Source organism: Arvicola amphibius, chromosome 1, assembly GCF_903992535.2.
Source record: "Arvicola amphibius chromosome 1, mArvAmp1.2, whole genome shotgun sequence".
Taxonomy (NCBI): Eukaryota; Metazoa; Chordata; class Mammalia; order Rodentia; family Cricetidae; genus Arvicola; species Arvicola amphibius.
In genome coordinates, this window is record NC_052047.1 from 198,081,327 (window position 1) to 198,103,939 (window position 22,613).

The 22,613-nt window shown below is 43.0% G+C and overlaps 1 protein-coding gene across 1 annotated transcript; it reads left to right on the forward strand.

Moving 5' to 3' along the window:
• Positions 1 to 1,255: 1,255 nt before the first annotated feature.
• Positions 1,256 to 21,898, forward strand: LOC119823959 (pancreatic triacylglycerol lipase-like). The gene is given in 12 exon segments (XM_038344101.1): positions 1,256 to 1,301; positions 2,318 to 2,472; positions 5,571 to 5,693; positions 6,720 to 6,854; positions 11,782 to 11,893; positions 13,347 to 13,466; positions 13,583 to 13,702; positions 14,436 to 14,554; positions 16,894 to 17,023; positions 18,462 to 18,570; positions 19,131 to 19,295; positions 21,835 to 21,898. Coding segments are annotated over 12 exon segments (1,398 nt in total).
• The last annotated feature ends 715 nt before the right edge of the window (positions 21,899 to 22,613 follow it).

Genomic DNA, 22,613 nt, shown 5'->3' on the forward strand with positions numbered 1-22,613 from the left:
GAGAAGGAGCTGAGAATTCTACATCCTGATTCACTGGCCAAGGAGAGAGAGAGAGAGAGAGAGAGAGAGAGAGAGAGAGAGAGAGAGACTGGGCCTAAAGCCCACCCTCAGTGATATGCTTCCTTGAACTACGCCAAACCTTATAATCTTTTGCAAGTAGTGCTACTCCCTGGTGGTTAAGCATTCAAATATCTGAACCCATGGGGATCAACCACCACTCTTATTTATAATTTCCTTCAATGATTGGCTCACTGACCAATCCTCTGTGCTCTTAGCAATACATACAATTCCTTTCAATTCTCATTTGTTCCTTGTACAAGATATTCTTGAGAAATGGTTGAGTAGTTTGGACTGTCAACAGAAGCCTTCCATTGCTTTTTTTAAGAAGAATTGCTTTCTTATGATGACCTCTCCTTTTCTGTGTTTGGGAGGAGGAAAAGGTAACAGAAAAGCAATGTGTACTGGTTCATGTGGTCATTCAAGTCTGTGGAAATTGGCTACCCACTTGGTCCTGCACTTCAAACTGTACACTAAGAAATGGATGCGAGCCTACAGTAAAAGACAAATCCTGTGTGTTCTTTATCATGGACAGAACCTAAACTCCAAAGGTCAGATATGTGAGCCTGGGGTCAGTAATGCCAATGGAAGCAGCAAATCTAGAAAGAGGTCTTTAGAAAGGTCCAAAAAGATGTTCTGAGGGTAAGAGGTGGGAAGACAGAAGAGCACATGAAATGCTAAAGTAGAAGTTGGAAAAGGAAGGGAAACAGGAGGCATGGGAGAGCAGGAGCTACCAATGCAAAGCACATATGTAAATAAAGTAGTAAGCTAACTTTCAAATATAATTAGTTCTTTTAAAAAAAATGGTGGTTCTGGGTGGTCCGTGAGCACACGGGTCGAGAACATTCCACATCAAACACTTTCTCATCTTCCCACGAACACCTTGGAACACAACCTACTCTACCAACCCGGCCTTATCTGTGATTAAAATTAGAAATACGCCCTTGGAACCTCTCCCTTCTCCTGCCACTTTTCCATGACACTGCTTAGAAAGATAAGGCTCTCCTATAAGAGAACATCTCAGCTTTCCCCTGTTGTCCGTGGAACCTGACGGATCCGCCATGGTAAGTCAGGAACACGATTTTGAGACTGATTCGTTAGATTGCCCCATTTCCCCACAAGTCTGAGTGAAAGTGATTATGTCAATGTTTTGAAACCTGAGTTCTTCAGACTCAGCCATGTTTTTGCTTCTGTGCAGATGCTGCCACTGTGGACATTTGCTGTGTTCCTGGGAGCAGTAGCTGGTAAGCAAAGATGTGTGGAGATGGGAGAGGCTCTCTGTGCGGTTCTTCCCCGATGACCATGACAGCTGGGTTTAAGCCATGATGAGGATGAGGAGTCAAGTGAGTTTGATGGAATCAGAACACAAGCACTTAGGTTATGTTGCTGGACAAAACCCCCATGACTTGTTCAAATGGATTGCAAACAACAAATAAATCAGATGAGCATAAATGTGTAATATATTCATTTTTAATCTTTCTCAAAAATATTTGGATAAACAATTGAATTTTAACATTAACATTTATGACCAAAGACCCACACTCCTAACTTGCATTCATGGAAAGGGACTCAAATTCTCTTTTCATCAACTAACTCTATGACTCTAAGAATAATCCATAATCCTTATGCCTTCTGAGCTTTGGCATATTGATATGTGAAATATAAATAATAAAATCTCTCAACATTAGAGAGATGCTTAAGATAAAAGAATTGTCTTGTCCAGAGTAAGATTTAGAGAGAGCACCTCCCAAAGCCCCCGTTTCTCCTACTCTGTCGTCAATCTGGTCTTAACACTGCTCTAGACCCCTTCTTAGACTAACAAGCCAGCCTACAGCTGTGTTACACCCTAGATGTTTTGTCTGAGTGTTTTCATCACAGGATCCAGGTTAGTCCTCAAACATTTCAGCCAAGATGGAGACACCCAGTTTGGTTCTTGCGTGGAACTTAGCATCTCCACCTTAAGTACAAAGCCAAATGGCGGCTCCTGAGAATTTAGAGCCAACATACACAGAGCGTCCATCAGGAACTGGGGCCCAAGGCACCTCTGTTTCTGGGCATCAGTGATCAAACAAACAATTGGGTTGAGGACCAGCAGGCTGTCTGCAGCAGGCTGCTTCATGAGTGTGAGCAGTGGGGCATTTGGGGAAGAAGAGGAAAAAAAAATCTGCCACAAGATGAAACTTAACTCATATTTTGCCTGAGAGACTATTAAAAGAACATTCTGGCTGAACTAACTCCTTGACACACTGGGTGACTTTAGGACGAGAAGTCTGCTAAGACAGACTCGGCTGCTTCACTGACGATTCTCCATATGGAGGGACTTTGGAAAGACCTCTCAAAGTGTTACCCTGGTCTCCGAACCTTGTCAACACCCGCTTCCTCCTGTACACTAATGAGAACCCCAACAATTACCAAGTAAGAGAATTCCTGCATCTTTAGGACTTGACTCCAACTCTATGTAATAACAGATTTTATTTAGATGTGTTCTATGCTTCCATAGAGAGCACTACAGTGAATCATTTAGAATTTGATGGTTGCCTGGCTCACAGATGTAGAAGAAGGGGACTCTAGGATCAAAGGTGTAGACCCTCAAAGCCCCTGGCTGAGGGCTTCCACGTTGCATGATAGTACAGTGAGCAATGTCACATGGAGGGAAAGCGTGTGAGAGATGAGGGACGGGTGGAGAGCCATCTCCTAAGGAGCCCTACTCCTGCAATAACCTCCCACTCTTCCAGCGCAAGCAAGGACCACTCATGAAGGCAGCGTCCTCATGACCTAATCACCCATGAAGAGCCCTCATTCTTAACATTGTGTCGGTGATAATTAAATTTTCAGTGTTTTCAGAGGTGACATTAAAAACCTCCTATATCAATAATTCCATCCTAACTTGCCCAAATCCACATCCTTCCATACACAACATATTCCTTTCTCCTCAGTAGCCACACCTTAACACATCGCTGCAAACTTCCAGTCCTGAAGCTCAAAGCTTTGTCAAAACCAGATGTAAATAAGACCCAAGGCATGATTCATCCTCAGGCAGTCCTGGGTCTGTGAGAGCAGAACAAGATGTCTGCTCTCACAATATACTTATGACACAGGCATAGAGCAGACATTTCTGTTCCAAATGGAAGAAACATCCTAGAAAAGAGTATCCACCTCCAAGTAAATGCAAACCAAACAGGGATAATACCATTAAAGTCAAAAATAACTTTTTGTCTTACAAACAACCTCCAGAATATTTTAGGGAAGGAAAAGTTGGGCCTCCAAACCGTGCTCACTGTTTTGAGGGCTCAGACCACACAGCAGCTCTGGTAGGCTTGACCCCCAGACCTACAGATTGTCTGAGCTGATGTCAGCATGCTGCCAGTGCTGAGGGCTCGGGGACTCCACCAGGCACTGCCCTCGTGGTTCCCTGTGAGGTTCTACCTCATCTCATAGGCTGGCTTTGTCTCCAGGCTATCCACAAATGTCTTGCATATCTAGATGAAAGTTAATGCCTCCCAGCCCTTGCATTCTGCAGGCCTGAGTAGAATTAACACATATATCCAAGATTTACTGGGTGTTTCCTCTAGAGGGGTAGCCTGAATCACACGTGAGCCACAAGTGAACTCCTGATTTGACCTCTGAGACTGAACACAGCTTCTATCAGCAAGAGCACGGATAATGGTCCAGGTCTACCCTTTACAGAACTCTTGTTCTATGAAAGGAGGCATAGCCTCCAAGATCCTGGGACTCCTTCTGCTACCATGCTAATGCCTGTCACCTGGCTTCCCCTTTGAAAAGCTGTCATTGGGCACAAGCCTGCCCTGCTCTGCTAAAGCCACCATTTCACTCCTTACATGCCCAGTCTGCACGTTTTCCAGACTCTCTGTTTTGCTTCTCTTTTTGTTATAACTTATACCTTGAAATAATTTTCATTCCACCTGCCTATGCAGTGAAAAGCATCCACACAGAAGCCTGAATACTTTGCTTCCTTGGTATCTCATCTGCCAAATAGTCTTTTGCTTTTAAGTTCTGTGTTTTTCAAAGTCCTCAAACATGAACACCACTCAGCTAAGTTCTTTGTAACTATAAAATGAAGATGCCTTTTCTGCCTTTACAATGCACTGGTCTCCGTTTCTATTCGATGCCTCATTAAAATGACCTTTCTGTCTGCATTTCTATTCGCACACTGATCATAATCGCTTTAGCAGTCTCTGAAAATAATCATAAACAATCATATCCCACCACAGCCATTACTCTTTCAGAGTGCTCACTAATGCTGTCCTGGTGGTCAGTCCGCTCATGGAGAGTGCTCACTAATGCTGTCCTGGTGGTCAGTCCGCTCATGGAGAGTGCTCGCTAATGCTGTCCTGGTGGTCTGCTCATGGAGAGTGCTCGCTAATGCTGTCCTACTGGTCGGTCCGCTCATGGAGATTCCTCGCTAATCCTGTCCTAGTGGTCGGTCCGCTCATGGAGAGTGCTCGCTAATCCTGTCCCGGTGGTCCACTCATGGAGAGTGCTCACTAACACTGCTCGATGTTCCATTCACGCTAAAATGGGATTATTCTGAGTTTGCTCCTCTGTACCAAGTACTCTGCACTCTCTACTAAAGCAGCACCCACATTTTGGGGTGTTTATTATAACAACCCCACTCCTGGGACCAATTTCCTGTCTTAGTCATTTTTGGAGGGGGGAAGAAGAGTGGTTTAATAGTATCATTAATTTGGTAAATTATAAAATATATACATTCATTTGCATTAAAGGCTGGACTCCAGGGCTTTTAAAATTCACAGTGTAACCTGGTGAAAGTCTTCCTGTTGTACCATGAAATAGAAGAAGGAGGGAGTGAGGGAGGGAGAGGAAAGGAGAGGGAGTGAGGGAAGGGGAGGGAAGGATGGGAAGAAATGGGGGTGACATATCCTTTTATCAGGAGCTCAGTTCCACAATAACTAAATAACCCTACAATGTTCATATCGTTTCACATCAGAGCTGTTTGGCTGCCTGAGGGCTCTGCCTCATCCAACTATCACAGTGGCAAGGGAAGGTCACATTTCAAAAGAATATTTACACCATAGTAGAAAATACATACTCTAGCCTTCTCGGGATGATTAGCCAGATGGTGAAACCTACACCTTCATAGATGTCCAAGGAAAGTCTACCTATTTAACTTATAAACATTTATAAATGTTCTACTGCCGCTATTACCTTTCATATTGTTTCATATTTCCTATTATTATATATATAATACATATATAGCACATATATCCTGAGTGTATAGATTCATGACATATGTATGTGTGAGTATATACACCATACAGACACACAATCATTATGTGCAGAAAAGATCCTCATCACCGACTATTATAGAGGCTATATGATCTCAAAGCTGCAGTTTCGGTGTTGACTTTTAGGTGGTTCCATAGTTTAGCTATAGCATGAGAATTCTTGTTTCCAAGGATCTCAGATCCCAATAGTCCCCGCCTACCTACCACCTACTAGAAGAACTTGACCTGAAATACTTTGGCAAACAGGTGATTACCGCAGATGCATCAAAAATCAGGAGCTCCAATTTCAAAACAGACAGAAAAACCCACTTCGTCGTCCATGGATTCACAGACAAGGGGGAAGACAACTGGCTGTCGGATATTTGCAAGGTGAGGGGGGGAACTCTCCCTGAGATGGCAGTCTGGCAGTCGTGGAAGCTAACTGCCCCTGTACCGGCAAGGAACAGTCGCCACAGCACGGGGAGGTCTCTGAGCCCTGCTGAGCCTGGACTGTCACGTGAGAGGGAGATGGTGGTGGTGGATGCAGCGGCTCTGGGGCAATCGGGACTGTGAAGTTGGTGGGTGGCCTTTGATAACGCATATGGGGACATTCCCGGAGAAGCTGCCACAGGTACTTCCCAGTCGATCACGGAGCCCTTGTTCTCTGGCCTTGAATTTTCACATGAAGAGCTGAGGGACTCCATCCGCTCAAACCCTTTTTGGTTTTCACTAGGTGCCCTGAGGTCCTCTGGTAGCCGTTTTTAGCAATACTGTGAGGGTTTTCGTGTCTGGCTTTGATGTTTTTGCGGAAATGATTCTACTTTCTTTTTTTTTTTTTTTTTTTTTTTTTTTTTTTTGGTTTTTCGAGACAGGGTTTCTCTGCATGATTCTACTTTCTTTCATCTTTGGCTGCGTCCCCAGCCATAATGGGCACTGAAAAGAGGAAACCAAGTAGGGTAAATTTCCTTAGCGACAATGAGACATTACCGTTGGTCCAGTTGTCCATGAATTCCGGCAGATATACAGCATCTGGGGCTCTCCTGTGAACGAGCTTTCTAGTAAGACACAGAGGACTTCTAAGACATGGGCATGCTCTAATGAGATAACTCACTGTGCCACGTCTACATTTTTAAAATTAAAAAAAAAAAAAAAAGTCTATGCATCTGCTGCAGTTGAAATACCAAGAATGCAGTTCCCACAGGGGCCATGCCTCAGTCTGGCTCAGCGCTAGACTTGAGGAAGAATTCTATATCCATTACCAACTAAGTGTTCTTCTAGTCATAACTTTTGGACTAAAAGACGTTTATGCACGACCTTGTTCGGGTCGAGGACAGAGTTTACCTGGTCTTTGAGTGTGTTAGTAACAAATCAAGGTCCTGGATTGTTTACATCCTTCTTGGGTGCCTTTCCTGCCAGAACATACTCAAGGTGGAAAATGCAAATTGCATCTGTGTGGACTGGAAAGGCGGCTCTCGAACTGGGTACACTCAGGCTACACAGAACGTGCAAATTGTCGGTGCAGAGATCGCGTATTTGGTTAAGGTCCTCCAGGTAAGTGCTTCCTGCTTCCTGAAAAAGCCACACCTATTGCTTCCCTCAACTCTCTTACCTAAAGAAAAGTCTAGACATGAGTATTTATTTTATGTTTCAACATATTTAGCTGACATATAAAAATCGAATTTATATTTGATGAGCACCATGTAGTGTTTTCATGCAACTTATACTTTGTCGTGTTCAAATCAGGATAAATACATGGGTCCAAGGTGAAGTCATCTGTTATCATTTCTAGTTTTTGAAATTTACTTACATTTTGTATTCTACACTCACCTCACCATACAGTACCACCCCAGAGGTTCTTACTGGCTTTTTCCTAGTGCTCATTGACCAACCATTTCCCACTTCTACTATTATGCTTCTAGCCTCTAGCAATCACAATCCCACCCTTCAGTTTCTACAAGACCATCATTCTTCTGGCCCACCACTGGTGAGATCATGTGGTATCTATCTTTCTATGCCTGACTTGGCATGTTCTTGCAAATGACAGAATGTCACCCTTGTCATGACCAAGTCATACTGTACACATGACATACACACCACGTTTTCTTTATCTATCCATCAGTTGATGGACACTTAGGATGCTTCCGTTTCTTGACTGTTATGAATAACGCTTTATGAACATCAGGAGTGCAGGCATCTTTCCCCGTACTCAGCAGTAGGGTTGTTGGGTCATGAGATATCTTTGTTTCACTTTCTGAGGACTCTCCAGGGTGCTTTCCACAATGGTCATGCTGTCAGTCTCCCTCGGTAGTGCACGAGGGTTCTTTTCCTATACACTCTTGACAGCATGGACTTTCTTTGGTCTTTCTCCCACTAGCTACTCTTTTTTATTTTTAAAGTTTAGTTTATTTAATACATATGAAGTGTTTTGCCTGCATATATGTCTACAGGCCAGAAGAGGGCAACAGATCTCATTACAGATGGTTGTGAGTTACTATGTCATTGCTGGGAGTTGAACTCAGGCCCTCTGAAAGAACAGACTGTGCTCTTAACCCCTGAGACATCTCTGCAGCCCCTCCCCCCGCAACTAGCTATTCTTATTGGAGTTAGGTGATAGCTCACCATATTTTTGATTTGTATTTTGCCGACAGGGATGATGTAGAACTTTTTTTCATATGCCTGTTGACTGTCTATACATCTTTTGAGAAATATCTGTTTTGGTATATTGCCCATTTATGAAATCCGACCATTCCCATTTTTGCTATTGAATTATTTGAGCACCTTTTCTGCATTGGATATTATCTTCAGGTTGATTTTGCAGTTTGTAAATATTTTCTCTCATTCTGTAGGTCTCTTCACAATGTACCAGGGAGAAACTTTTAAAGTTGATATAACCCATTTGTCACTCTTGCTTTTGCTTTCTGTGATTTGGGGGCCATGTCAAAAGTAGTTCTTGCTCAGACCACTACCCTGAAGCTAGTACGAGAATTGATGAAGACATTCCTGTGCTGAGGCATGGCCTTCCACCGGTTCGAAACAAAGATGCAAAGCCATCTAGATTTGGGTTCACCTATAAACCTCTTCTCAGAAAGTTTATTTATGTATTTATTTAAGAGAGTTTGCATAAACAATGTGGAGGTTCTTTCTAGTGAATTTTAACAAATTCAATTTGTTCTGGTTTTATTGGTTATTAGCATGATAGTGCTGATGTCAAGATTAAGCTAGCTATATCTTTTAGAGAAGCAAAAAGATTTGAAGCTAAGCTGACTGGGTAACCTAAAACAGAAAATGTTAAACTTGATTTGTTGGTTGCTTTCACTGTACATTTCTAGTTCCATTCATGCTTCATTATCTCTGGGAAACAGAAATCATTTAATGGTTTTCTCTTTTTACCACGCTAGAGCAAAAGACAGATTTTTACCAGCTTAGTAGTCTAAATCCATATCCATTTTTATTATAATAGTCTGAAAACTGAAAATAAAATTCTTTGAGAGGGCAGAATGTCTAAAATTCCAGTTTAGAAAGATTCTCTGTGTGGGCCTGTCTTGAATTCTCCAATAGTTGAAAATGTGCTACTGGAGAGATTGCTCTGTGGGGCAGCTTTTCTAGGCTGAATCTACCTACCTCAGTTCGCATTCAGTTTCTTAGGCTAAGTCTAGAAACCAAATTAAAATGATATAGATTTATGGGAGAAGTATCTGCAATTTTTATTAGTTTTTACATGTACTTGAAGTCACAAGAGATAAGATTGAAATAGATGGCAAGATAATAGAAAATTTTCATGATTTTTAAACAAAGTATGGAAATTTTTGTGAAGAAGTATCAAGGCAGAAGGCTCTCGGGCAAGGGTGGTAAATTCTGGAAGGACCAGGAAGAGCTGTATGGAGGGTGGTAAAGGCTGGTAAGGATGGGGTGACCTTAGCCAATTTGCACATCTCTCCTGCAGCATGAATTCGGGGTCCCTGGTGATTTGTACAAGGATGATATCTTTCACAGGAACTTCTAGGGGCAGCATAGGCTGTGCCCCCATGAACAAGGACCTCAGATGCTTATGTCAAAGAGGTTCTGTGGCGTGGCAGCAAATCTCAGTTTTGAGTCCTCAGTCCGAAGCTTTATCTTCAGAATGTTTTGCTACTAAAGGCCAACTCAGCAGCTCTTTGGAGAGTTGAGTTCAAGGTCACGAAATGAGATTCACCAAAAAAAGGGGAGGACATAGACTGAACAAGGAGAAGAGAAGGAATCCTAGTACATCCTTCCACGTGTAACTGATCTCTTGGCCCTTAGGCCTGGCAGGTCAATTCAGCAATGCAGCCAAGCTTCTCTTGGGAGGTGAGGCTTCAGGCTGACTCATTATCATTGGGTCTCGGTGTGGTACCAACAGCAAGACTGCAAATAAATGGCATTCCCATGGAAACAAAATAAATATAAAAAGTAATAATGAGAGGAGCATTTAAGTTAGTTCCTGAATCTGAAGGGTAGCCAGATGATAATTTTTTTAGGTGCTGGGTTCAAAATATCTCCAGTTGAAGCAAGGGTGGGTCAGAGAAACCTAATAGATTCCATTTCTAACTTAAATACCACCTAGCTTCCATTTCCAGGACTTCAAGAAAAACACTGCTGGTTGATTACCATGATCCCCAGTCAGAAAAACAGGAAGAAAATGGAATGTTAGTTTATAACTTGCAATCAGGTATTAGGAGAAAGTTAGATAATTCGGAATTTAATCTAGTTTATGGCTAAATAATAAAATCTAAAAACAAACCAAAGCATCACCCAACACTGAGCATGAATGTAATATCTATTTGTTACAGGCTTTTCGTCTAGGATATAATTTTTTCTAAGCACCCCTCCCCTACTTAGCAAAGAATCATAGTGAGACTCATTTGTTGTCAAAACAAGATTAGTCTTGTTATAGTTGGCAAGATTATTTGATAAATGCATAGGGAACAATGGCTGACTCTTTTTAAATAGTTCATTGGAATTTTATTATGTCTGTGCACACTTGCATGTGTGGTCTCCTCAGAAGCTAAGAAGTGGGTGCTGAATCCCATGGGATGGGAGGTATAGGTGACTATGGGTCGCCATGTTCGTCCCAGGTATCTGGAAGGACAACAGGGCCATCTCTTCAGGCCCTTGTCAGAATTTTTTAGAAGAAATCTTATCTTAAACATTAAAAGGCTTTTAAGACTAGGAAGCCAAGTGAAGCTCTCAGTGCTGAAGTACACTTAATGAGATCGTCTCTCTTCAAGGTCTCTGCCATAACTTTAAGATCTTGGGATGTCCAGGACATGGCCTTTGATTTGCCTTGAGGTTAGAAACGTTATAATGGAATTATGTATTTAAGATTCCTGGGCAGCTTTTCCTGGAAGTAGTGGGCATTCTCATAGAATCCAGAAAGCCATCATCTGACCATATTAGGAAAAGTGTTCTGGTTAAGGACTTTGTCATATAACCATTGTTACAAAATTTGCCCTGTTTCAAGGATAACAGATTCTTAATGAACTTACACAAATAACTGTGTTACCATAGAAACAAGAATTTGCACAAAACAGTGTCTGAACCATGGAAGGATCAATTAACAGGAAAAATTGTTTTATTGTTGTTCACATAATATATTTTACCAAAATTGTTTTAGGATATAGATAACATTAAAAGCTTTCAATTAGAAAATCAAAATATAAAAAAACATCAGTAAAGCTTCCAAAAGTAAGTCATTGAAAAGTCATTTTTCATCTGTCTTAGACTATGTAAGTCATTCTGTTTCCTGCTTCGTGTGGAAGTAGAAGTTCCTAGACCCTCTTTGGAATTTTGGAAATTCTTAGAAAATACCATATGATATTAAAGTTTCTTCATAAGCCTATTTTAAAAAGCACTTGTTCAGGTTTCCTTTTCCATGAATTTCCAAAGCCTTCAGAGAAGAATTGGCATCACACAGCAAATGTCTGTAGAGAAATGTACTCAGTACAAAAGCATGGCCACCAAAGAGACGTGTCTTTCCATGGGTGGGTGCATGCCTTATGTGCAGAGGCAGAAGCAGCTGAGAAAGTCACACGCATGGAGGGGAGAGAGACATACAGAGACGGGGGGGGAGAGAGAGAGAGAGGGAGAGAGAGAGAGAGAGAGAGAGAGAGAGAGAGAGAGAGAGAGAGAGAGAGAGAGAGAGAGAGAGAGAGAAAGGCAGAGGAGAGAGAGGCAGGAGAGAGACACAGAGGGAAGAGAGACACACAGAGAGGGAGAGAGACATACAGAGGGGGGAAAGACACACAAAGGGGAGAGAGAGAAAGGAAAGACGCACAGAGAAGAGAGAGATAGGAAAAACACAGAGAGAGCAGAGAGACACAGAGGGGGGAGAGGCAGGAGAGAGACACAGAGGGGGAGAGAGAGAGGCAGGAGAGAGAGACACACACAGAGAAGAGAGGCAGGAGAAATACAGAGCAACAGACATCTTGGATAACAGTCTGATTGGTTCCCTCCCTGACAGTCCGACTTTGGCTATTCTCCATCCAACGTTCACATCATCGGCCACAGTCTGGGCTCCCATGTTGCTGGTGAAGCTGGAAAGAGGTTGAATGGGGCCATTGGACGAATCACAGGTTGGTAGCAACAACAGAAGCTGCAATATCAGAGCACATGTGGCCTCTGTGAGATCCAAAAGGAAAGCCAGGAGGGGAATCTGGAGCAGAGTCCTCTCTAGCTAGGGTGGCATGATCAGAAGTCAGGCCGGGTGACTTTGTGATTGACCTTGGCTCTTGGGTTGCAGTATCCTCTTTCAAATACAGTTACCACACCAAAAGTGAGACTCAAGGACCAGAGCCATTGGTCTGTTATCTCCTCCGTGCTTGGATCGTCACGAAAGATGAGGTTCACAAATAGAATGTCACAAGCAGTGGAGTCTAACGCATCACTAAAACACATGAAGCTCCCCGAATTCTGTTCCAGTATGGATGAATGATGACCCTGAGTCTTGTCAGTGGCAAATCAGAGCCAGAGGGAAGGGACCATCCTGTCTCTTCTGGGTGCTGATAACTGTATTTAAAGGGACTTTTTGTGCATGTTGACTATTCAGGTGACCTCATGAGAAAGACATTGTGCTTGATCCGAGACATGGCCACAATAGGGGACAACTGATTTTCTCCATGTATATTGAAAGACCAGATATGTTTGGTGTCTTCTCTCCCCTATCCAATAAGGTTTTATTATGCATCCTCGACTGGTCTGGAAATTGCTAGATAGACCAGGATGGCAGAAAATACATAGAAATCTGCCTGCCTCTGTTGCCAGAGTGCTGGGATTGAAGGCATATGCTATCATATATCATAGTTTTAGAGACAGGAGATCACCAGTAGGCTAAACTGGATAGCTGATGAGCTCTGGGGATCCTTTGGCCTTCATACCTCGTCCTTGGGTTATAGAGGCGGGGTGCTGCCCCCTAGCTTTTATGTGGGTATTGGGGAGCATAACTCATGCTTAAATGACAAACATTTTGAAACCCTGTCGCGAAAAACCAAAAAAAAAAAAAAAATGACAAACATTTTATTCTCTGAGCCATCTCCTTGGCCCCTCTCATTTTTTTATATGTTGGAAAACATTAGTTCCATTAGATTGATAGGTGTTATGTCAAATTTCTGTCTATTAATTTGATGAAAAAAGAAATTCTTCCAGAATGTTCTTTCTTATTGCTCAGTGAGGAGCTATGACATTAAAGGATCTTATTCTTCTGGGAGTTTACAGTCTGTTGGGTGCACTGAGGCTTGGCAGCTTTAAGTCCATTGTCTCTCATGGTCAACTGCTTCTCTGCTGCCAGTGACCAGGATTCTCTCTGGACTAAACATCCTTAAGTTGAGGCAAACTCACTTCCAAACAAATAGAGAACAACCTAGAGGCAGCTTCCTCTTCAGAAGGTGGTGGGAGAGGAAGATGTGGTCTCTTTCTCCCTCGGGTAATTTGGGATTACAGCCAGTGCTTACACTCATGTCTGGAACTAATGAAGAAAGCTGGATGTGCTTGAAAACCAACACAATTTACAACACAGCTTATGTGCTTTAGGATTGGACCCGGCTGAACCCTACTTTCAGAATACACCCGAAGTTGTTCGACTGGACCCTAGTGATGCCCAGTTTGTGGATGCCATTCACACAGATGCTGCCCCCATGATTCCCAACATGGGTGAGTTCTAAAACATGCCTGACCAGATGTTGGGCAGATGCCTTACATTAGCAAACAATGTCTTAAAGCATTGATAAGTAACATAAACCTTTCCTTGCTTTTAAAAATTTCTTCAGGATTAGGAATGAGCCAAACTGTGGGTCACTTAGATTTCTTCCCAAATGGAGGAAAAGAGATGCCTGGCTGCCAGAAGAATGCTCTCTCTCAGATTGTTGACATGGATGGAATCTGGGAAGGTAAACTCATCATGGAGACCAGGATTTTCACCAGGGAACAGCTGTGGTCTACGTTGTTAAACTTGTTGGTGCCATGTGCTATACCACCTCTAATTTTATACAACAGAGATCTCTAACTCCATCCCTTAGATACAGGCTTCCACAGGGACAAGCTGGCATCAGGGACTTTGAGAAATATAGTTATTATTGGTAAGTATCTCCAGAGCCTGACTCAGGAGGTTGGAGTGGCTTAATGGTTAAGGACACACATTGCTCTTGCAGAGGACCTGAGTTCAGTTCCCAGCACCTACACCACTGATGCTCACAACCACCTGTAACTCCAGGTCCAGGGGTATCGGGGTATCTATAACCTCTGGCCTCCACCACTCCTCTCTCTCTTTCTCCTCTCTCCCTCACCCATACACACATACACAATTTAAAAAGTAACAAAAAATGTAAACATTTTCTAAAGAACCTAATTCAGGGGACATGTTGCTAAACTGCATTTATGTCTATCCATACCAATCTTTCTCTTCTCTAGTTACTTTCCCACTTCAACATTAAGTTATTTTAATCTTAGGTAGTACTGAACTTCAGAGCACATGTCATGAATACTCTTCATAAACGGTTTTATGCTGTGACCGTCGGGAATTCATACTCATTAGAGAAGTCTAGTCCATGCCCTATATCTTCATCCCAGTGGTAATTTTTAGAAGAACAAAATCTGTCATTGATATCATGTCTGACTTTGCAGGGAGTCGTGACTTTGTGGCCTGTAATCATTTAAGAAGTTACAAGTATTATACAGACAGCATCGTCAACCCAACTGGCTTCGCTGGGTTCTCTTGCGCCTCGTACAATGATTTCACATCGGTAAGCAGCTGCATTTCAATGAAAGGCCAGTGCGGGTCACTGCCCGTGACGTCACTCAGTGCATGCTGTGCTGTCATAGTAAATCTACCCTTAATGATAGGGATCCACCTTAATACAAAGTGTTCAAGGACTTCAGAGAGTTCAGCTCGAAGATGCCATGTCCTGTGTACATGACAGGCATGAGCATTTGTTTTAGAAGTCATCCTAAGAGAAGGAAAGCACCTGAAGACATTTGAGCTGGGTTGGTAGCATGGAAATTATCTTTGACTCCTGACTTTTTAAACTGTGAAGTTATGGCCGTGTGGAGGTCCTTGGAATTCTCGCAGTACTCTCAATAGCTGATGTCACTGAATCTTGGTGTTTTTTTTAACTTTTATTTAGATACCAAGGTTGGATTCTTAAATGTTCTAGAATGTGGCAAGCCTAGTTTGCCTGGGTGCTGCTTGTAAGATTGACTTTTCTTCCCACACTAATTTTTTTCAAATAAATATCTCTAACCTGTGTAATTTAATAAAGAAAACTTTAAGTGGGTGTACCAAGGATCAAGGCAGTCAAAATGACCAAGAGGTATGCCCTGGTGGTCAAAGAAGAGATGAAATTTAGCTCTCGCTGTTCAATGACTGAAGAGCTCCAGAAGACATTAGTCCCACCTTTTGAGACATTCTATCATCTGCATATGCAAATAATAATGGAAATCTCAACATATTTGAGAGGAAATGCTAATGAGATGGTTTGTTTTAATGACCCTCAAGCAGAAGTGGTGGTAAATGATTACCCAGGAAATGCTGGTTATCATGAGAAAATGGTGCTGATGCTAATTCACAGTATAAGTACGGTAAGGACATACAGAGACTGGAATCACTCTTCTGATACCTGAGGATGGAGAAGAGAGAACACAGATGAGTGAAATCTTCGGGCGTTACTGGTTAGTGCAGGGGCAGATTCAATAGCATAACGGTCCTTTCAGAGGCCACTGGGCACTTATATAAAATTGTGTCTGGGTCTCACAGATGTCTCTGCATCTAAGAGGTTGGTATGGGGTCACATCGCCCTAGTGGTGACATGTTAGTGTGTGATCTATATACACAGCAACCTGGGGTACACAGTAGTCCCTTGGTACACGAACTCTTGGCAGCTTTGGGCTCTGAGCCATATTCCTGTCTGTTTTATTGTCATTACGCTCTTGGCAGCTCGTGATGAAGTCTAGCACCTGCCTACTCTTCTGGCTTTGTAAATTCCCTCAGGGGCCATCCACGGAGGCTTGGGTGATGTTAATGGGAAACAGAGGGATGGAGGAAGAGGAGAAAGATCGTTTGCTGCATATTCAAATAATGGCATGAAGAACATCTATTCCAGTAGACATCGGAGTGGGTCTGTTGGAGCATGATTTCAGGGTCCCCAAGAGTTCCAAGACTGTTTATGATTAGAAAATCAACAGGCTTCTACATCTCCCTGGTCTTACACAGACTCACTTAGGCCAAATGCTGGGTCTAATCAGGATGCACTTCTCAGTAAATAACTTTCTGCAGGTCAGCAAGTTCAAAGCATGGCTCACAGAACACAAGATTAAGACTGGGCCACAGATGGGGGCACTACTGTTATTTACCCTTCTTCCAAGTGCACTTAGCCACTTCACGGTGCCTCAGTCCCCCTTAGCTTCTGACCCAGAGCCTCTATCAGCCCCATCATCATGTTTTGATTCAGTTCTCCATGTGACTTTCCTGAGGAGACGCCTTCTGTGGAGGTGTGGAGGGGCTGCTTGTGTCTCCCCAGACTGTTCCCCCCTCTCCTTCTCTTTTACCACAAACTCTTGTCCCAACGGGGAAGACATTTTCTTCTGTCCACTTCAGTCACCAGGCACCTGGTTAAGCTTTAACGGTTAACTCTGTGATTTTTCTCTAGATGTCAAGGAGAATTCTAAAACGTGAGTTTGCAATCGCGTACTAAGTGAACACCATGGGAGCGGAGGAGGCCTATGCTGAGCCTCTGGCCCTGTGAAGTCACTGATTGTCACTGCCTACTTTTGCTTATGCAATTTTCCAAAATAAATTCTAGTCTTCGAGGATACCCCTCCTGCTTAGCATGCTCCAAATCTCGAGTCCCACAACAAAGGCTGTGGGTTGTATCTTTTGTGAAAACATGAATAAATGAATTATGAATGAATGAAGAAGTTCTAACAATCCTTTAGACAGATGGCTGTCTTAGGGCAAAGGGGCTAAGCTGGAGAAGCAAAAGAGAAGATAAATGCATACAAGTCAGAATGCTTCTGTTGTAACGAGACGGGCAAGATGGTTCACTAGTAAGGAAAGAGCAGCTTCATTCATTGTTTGCTTCCCCAGGACAAGTGCTTCCCCTGCCCAAGTGGAGGATGCCCACAGATGGGCCACTACGCTGACAGATACTCTGGGAGAACTAGTGGAGGCGGCCGGACGTTCTACCTGAACACTGGCGATGCCAGTAATTTTGCTCGTATGTTTCTACTTTATTTCCCTTACACTCCAAGTACAAAGTATTTTCCTATGTTCACTGATAATGGGTGAAACTGATTTCCATGTGGAAGCTTTGGGCGTAATTCACAAAATAATCTCATACTAGTTTGGAATTATGATTAATAAAAAGGGTTATTTATTTAAAGGGAAAACTTACAGATCACCGTTGTAGACAACAGCCCTCTGTGCGACCAGGAAAGGAGTCTAGTAGCTGGAAGAGAAGCCCAAAGCAAGAGAGAGAGAGAGGGAAAGGAGAGAGAGAGAGAGAGAGAGAGAGAGAGAGAGAGAGAGAGAGAGAGAGGGAGAGGGGGAGAGAGAGGGAGGGGAGAGAGAGAGAGAGAGAGAGAGAGAGAGAGAGAGAGAGAGAGAGGAGCAGGGCTACTGCTGCTTTTTAAAGCCAAAAAAACCATGCCTAGGTGGGCTGGTATCTTAAAGGCTATTGGCTGGAGGAGTGGAAGGTGCTCCCACAGCAGCTCCACACCGTGGAAAAAGCCCAAGGCCACCTAAAGTAACGCTGTGGTCTGAGTAGCAGGGCCGAGCACACTGCCTGGGCTACTCACAAAATGAAAACAAACTTCCTCACATTTTATCATGGAGCTGAACTCAGAAGGCTTCCTCGGCTCCATTCTCTTGTACTCAGGCATAGGTTTTGTTGAACAGAATTTTGAGATTTTGTACCAGAAGTCAGTAGTCTCTGAGACGCCTGGAACAGTTAGATTGGCAGAGCAGAGATGCATTTAGGACAGTAGACTCATGGGAGCTGGCCCTGGTGGTGTGGAATGGTGAGGTATCGATGAAGACAATTACTTGGATGTGTGGGGGTGGGGTTAACAGCCCTATGAAACTAAAGACAAAATGTATTCTTCCTCCAGTTTGGCCTAGACTAACACTAAAGGCGCAGACTAACTGTTTACATGGATTAGTACCAACACAACCTTCTTTGGATTGTCTAAATTGGTTTATTTCCAAGGCTAACAAAAAATAGAATTTTAGAATTTTAAAAATACAGATTGCTTACACAGAAACATGGTAGGACTCTGCAACTTGGTGATCAATGAAAATACAGCGAAATGACCCATTCTACTATTTTCTGGTGCCTTCTTAAGGTAGAGTTCTTAGAACATTGAACAATGAACTGCCACATTGCTAAACTGAAAGACAAATATATTTCCTAGTGCTTTGACTTGCAAATCAAAATATCTATGAACTTCAGAAGTTTCTACACAACTCCCTCTCATCAGGGCTGAGACTATGACATCAGTAGCCTTGCTAATACTGTGTGTAAAATTTCCAAAACTCTAATGCAGTAGGATCTAAGGATCTAAATTAATTAATTATTAGTTACTAATTAATTAATTAATCTTGTTTCACTGTATCTTTTCTCCAATTGATATTCTGTGACAATTTTGTTCCTGAAGGCTGGAGGTACCAGGTGACTGTCACCCTGTCTGGACAGAAGGTCACAGGACACATCCTGGTCTCCCTGTTTGGAAATGGCGGGAACTCTAAGCAGTATGAGATTTTCAAGTGAGTGGAATATTATCTGCTCTTCTTCACTGTTATACTACATAAGAGTTTGGCTCTTCATAACCACACGGCGGTATCATCACATACAACATGGAGGGAATGCTTTTCATACTTACATCTTAACACATTTCAGAAGTCTACTCCTATTTCTCTGCTCTATCTCCACAACCCCTTGTGCGTACTCTGGTGACCAATGCCTGAGTTGTAAGTGGTAAATAATTCTTTCCCTTGAAAAAAGCTGGGGCAAAGATAATACAAATGTGGTAAATGAGTTATATCATAATATAAGGTGATATATTGTGCAAAATCCCGTTTCCAGTTTCATGAAAGCTAGAGTGATCCTTGAAGTAATTAAAATTGTCAACAGCAAAAGCTACCACCTGGCATACATGTGTGAACGTATTTAATACAGTAGAAAGGCAAATGCCTATCACCAACTCAACCCAAGAAACAGTCTGAGCTGTTAGAGACTCATACATACACGAATGCATCACACGTGCTAATGTGTGCATGTGTTTCTTGGGCTGCATAGAATTGCTTTCACTTTCCTCACTCCCCAGGGGATTTCTCCAATCTGGAAAGACTCTTACCAGTGAGATTGACTCTGCCGTGGACGTCGGGGACATGCAGAAGGTTAAATTTATTTGGTACAACAACGTGATCAACCCAACTCTACCCAGAGTGGGGGCATCGAGGATCACGGTGGAAAGAAGCGATGGCGGAGTGTAAGCGATAAGAAACGGGCAGGGAAGGGTCACGGGGCGTCCATCACTCTCTTCTTTCTTCCAGACTACATCTCCTACAGAGTCACATGCCCCAGAGAGGTCTACTTCCGAAGACCTCGTGTGTCATTAGGAGACAGGGTCAGATATTAGGAATGCCACTTTGACAGACAAGGGAGAAGAATGTTTCCTTTACCAGACAGGCTCAGACTGTGTGTGTGACTCGTGTGTGTGTGTGTGTGTGTGTTGTCCCCTAAACTTCAGGGGTTTACCAAATTATCACATCAGTTGTTTGGGAACTCATTAATTTATCAAGGAACAGAAATATGCCTCGGGCTCTCAAAGTTTAGGTCAGAGAGTTAAGGGTGAGAAGACACAAGGCAACTAGATTTCAAAGCACAGCCTGCTAGAGAGGCTTAGAGGGAGGATAGTCCTGGGGATTCTGGGCTATGCGAAAGACAGTTAATGCTAAGTAGGACACATACCCCTTAACACACAAACACTTTTCAGAGATGAGAATGAAATCCTCTCCAAACTACAGCACTTAGACAATGCTTCAGCCGTAAGTCAGCAACACACGCAATGCTAGCAAACCTTCAAACACATTAGGTTGTAGAGTAGCAAACACTGACTAAAAATGCTACAACCACTTTGGAAGCCAAGTTGGCCAAGTCTTAAAAACCCAAGCATACACCAATCTGCAATACAGCCACAGAACTCTTAGGTTCAATAGACTTTCCTCACTCAAAAATATTAAATGGAAATTCCAGAGCTGAAAATACCTATAATTTTAGTGTAACGAAAGCTCACACTGCCCCACTTCATTCCAGTGCACGAGCCGTCAGCTGTTCTGGAGTACCCATGGGCATACACTACCCGCTCATGTTAGTCTCTGAGTAGCCCTCGCTACTCATATTGTCTGCTGCATTACAGGCTGGAGCTCAAGTTCTTATTATTTTGTTTAATACCTAATGCTCCAGAACAGGGCTGTTATAGTTTCATTACAGCACCGTGTATCACTCTAATTACTTACTGTAATTATGAGGGAAATGCGTGTGTCATGGTGTATGTGCAGTTCAGAGGATAACATACAGGATTCCCTTCTTTCCTTCTGCCGCAAAGGTCACCCAGCGCCCAAACTCAGGGGTTCAGGTTTAGCAGCAAGTACCCCGAGTCTTCTAACCTCTAAATTTATTTTTCATTATTTCTTAAATTTATTTTGATTTTCTGTGTCTGAGTGCTGCATATATGTATATATGTGGACACCAGAAGAGGGTGTTGGATCTCTTGAAATAGGAATTAAAGATGGCTGTGAGCTTCCGTATGGGTGCTGGGGATCAAACCCTGGTCCCCTGCAAGAGTATCGAGTGCTCTTAACCATCTTGGCAGCCCTTCAAAGAATAGTTTTTATTTCTAGGATGTTTTTATTTCTAGGATGTCCTCCCTGCCCCTCCACCTGGTCTCTTTTTCTCTCCATAAATAGTCCCCACTTCTCCTTTTCTAACGCAGATTTCATTGGAGAAACATCTAAATTTAAATGTTTAGAATTTATTCTATGTCAACCAATGCTCAATAAAGTGATCGTAATAAATGTGTCTGCCTTTGGGGCAGTTCCCACAGTTACCCCCATTTTACAAATAACCGCACACAACTTCAATGCCAGAATTTGCATGAAGTTTGACTGCAGCAAGCTCATTAAATGTGATCAAATTACAACACTTCAGTATGTCTACATTTACTTACATATAGATATTACGTAGCCTTCATTAATATTGGTTCTTAACCTTTATCCTGACATTTGCAAAGCTGTCAGACCGTGGAGTGGGAGCAACATGAAGAGGGGAAAAGTGGGTTTTCTGAATACTTTTTAAAGGCCATGCACTTTACACATGCTAATATATTTTATTAGAGTAAATTAAACCCAAAGTGTCACAAGTATTGCTTACAGAGAAATTCAGTTATTGCAGTTCAATGTTGAATTAAAATAAGAATGGCGAGCTAGTGTAAGGCCTCATGGGCTTTGTGTATGGCTCCTGCTGTGTGCTGTTCTCTACTCTTGCTTAGTTGCTTTGGTTGACCGAGTGTTCAGTATTTAACACACTATTTAACTAATAAATCAGACAAAAGAGCTTTTCTTGCTCTTTGGGGCATCCAATGGTAGCATCTCCTTTTTTCTATTTGTACAACTGTAAAACAAGCCTGGATGGAAGGATGCTGTCCTTCAAAAGTCAGTGGCCAGGCCGGGCGGTGGTGGCGCACGCCTTTAATCCCAGCACTCGGGAGGCAGAGGCAGGCGGATCTCTGTGAGTTCGAGACCAGCCTGGTCTACAAGAGCTAGTTCCAGGACAGGCTCCAAAGCCACAGAGAAACCCTGTCTCGAAAAACAAAACAAAACAAAACAAAAAAAGGCAGTGGCCAGCCTCAACTGCTGAGTGTGCACCTCGCTCACACTCAAGGAGAGCTACAGGGATCCCCACACCTGTCATGATGGCGCCAGCTGTGTGCCAGGAAGAAGTGACCTCTTGGCGTTTTCTCTCCCCAGGTTCAACTTCTGCAGTTCCAAAACCGTGAGGGAGGACGTCCTGCTCACCCTGGAGCCATGTTAAGAGCTTGCTGACGGGATCACTGCATCTGGCTGCTAATAAAATCTAGCAGCGAAGCAATCCATTATGTCTCTTGTGTCTTTCCCTGTCAGTCCCCCTATGCACAGGGACACCTTTTTATGTGGTAGTTAAAATCCCAGATCTTCAGCTGGTGTGAATGGTTACATCCGTGCAGTCAGACTTCCAGGATCAAAGGATCCCCTCTTGGTAGGCCCACAGGGACATACTAAATTTAGCCTCTGTTCCCATTGCCTTTGTGATCTGTGCCTTCTCCTGATCAGACACCCCACGCGTGACAGCAGGATAGGCAGTGAGGATGAGGCACGGGACCCTTCTCGACTGGCCACCAGGTATCCAAGGGCAACAGAGCGTGACATTCACCCTGCTCCTCCCAGAGAGGATCCACCAAGACAGTTGACAGCCCACTTTGTGTTGTCATTTTCCTCAACATATGCCTTGTGCTTAAAAGAGTTTTAGGTTCTATCTAAGTACTCTGTGCTGTTACACAGTTTTTAATTGTTTTTAATAATAAAAAAAGTTAGGGGGTGAACGCTGAAATATCAGAGAAGCAGAGCAGTCAGTCACTAGTTCTTACCTCTACAAAATCCTCAGATGGAAGTGGGTATCCTGTCTCTACAAGTCCTCAGACTGAATGCCTTGAGCTCCTCTCTCCTCCCTCCTTATATTCCTCTCTCTGCCCAGCCGTATCCCTTACCGT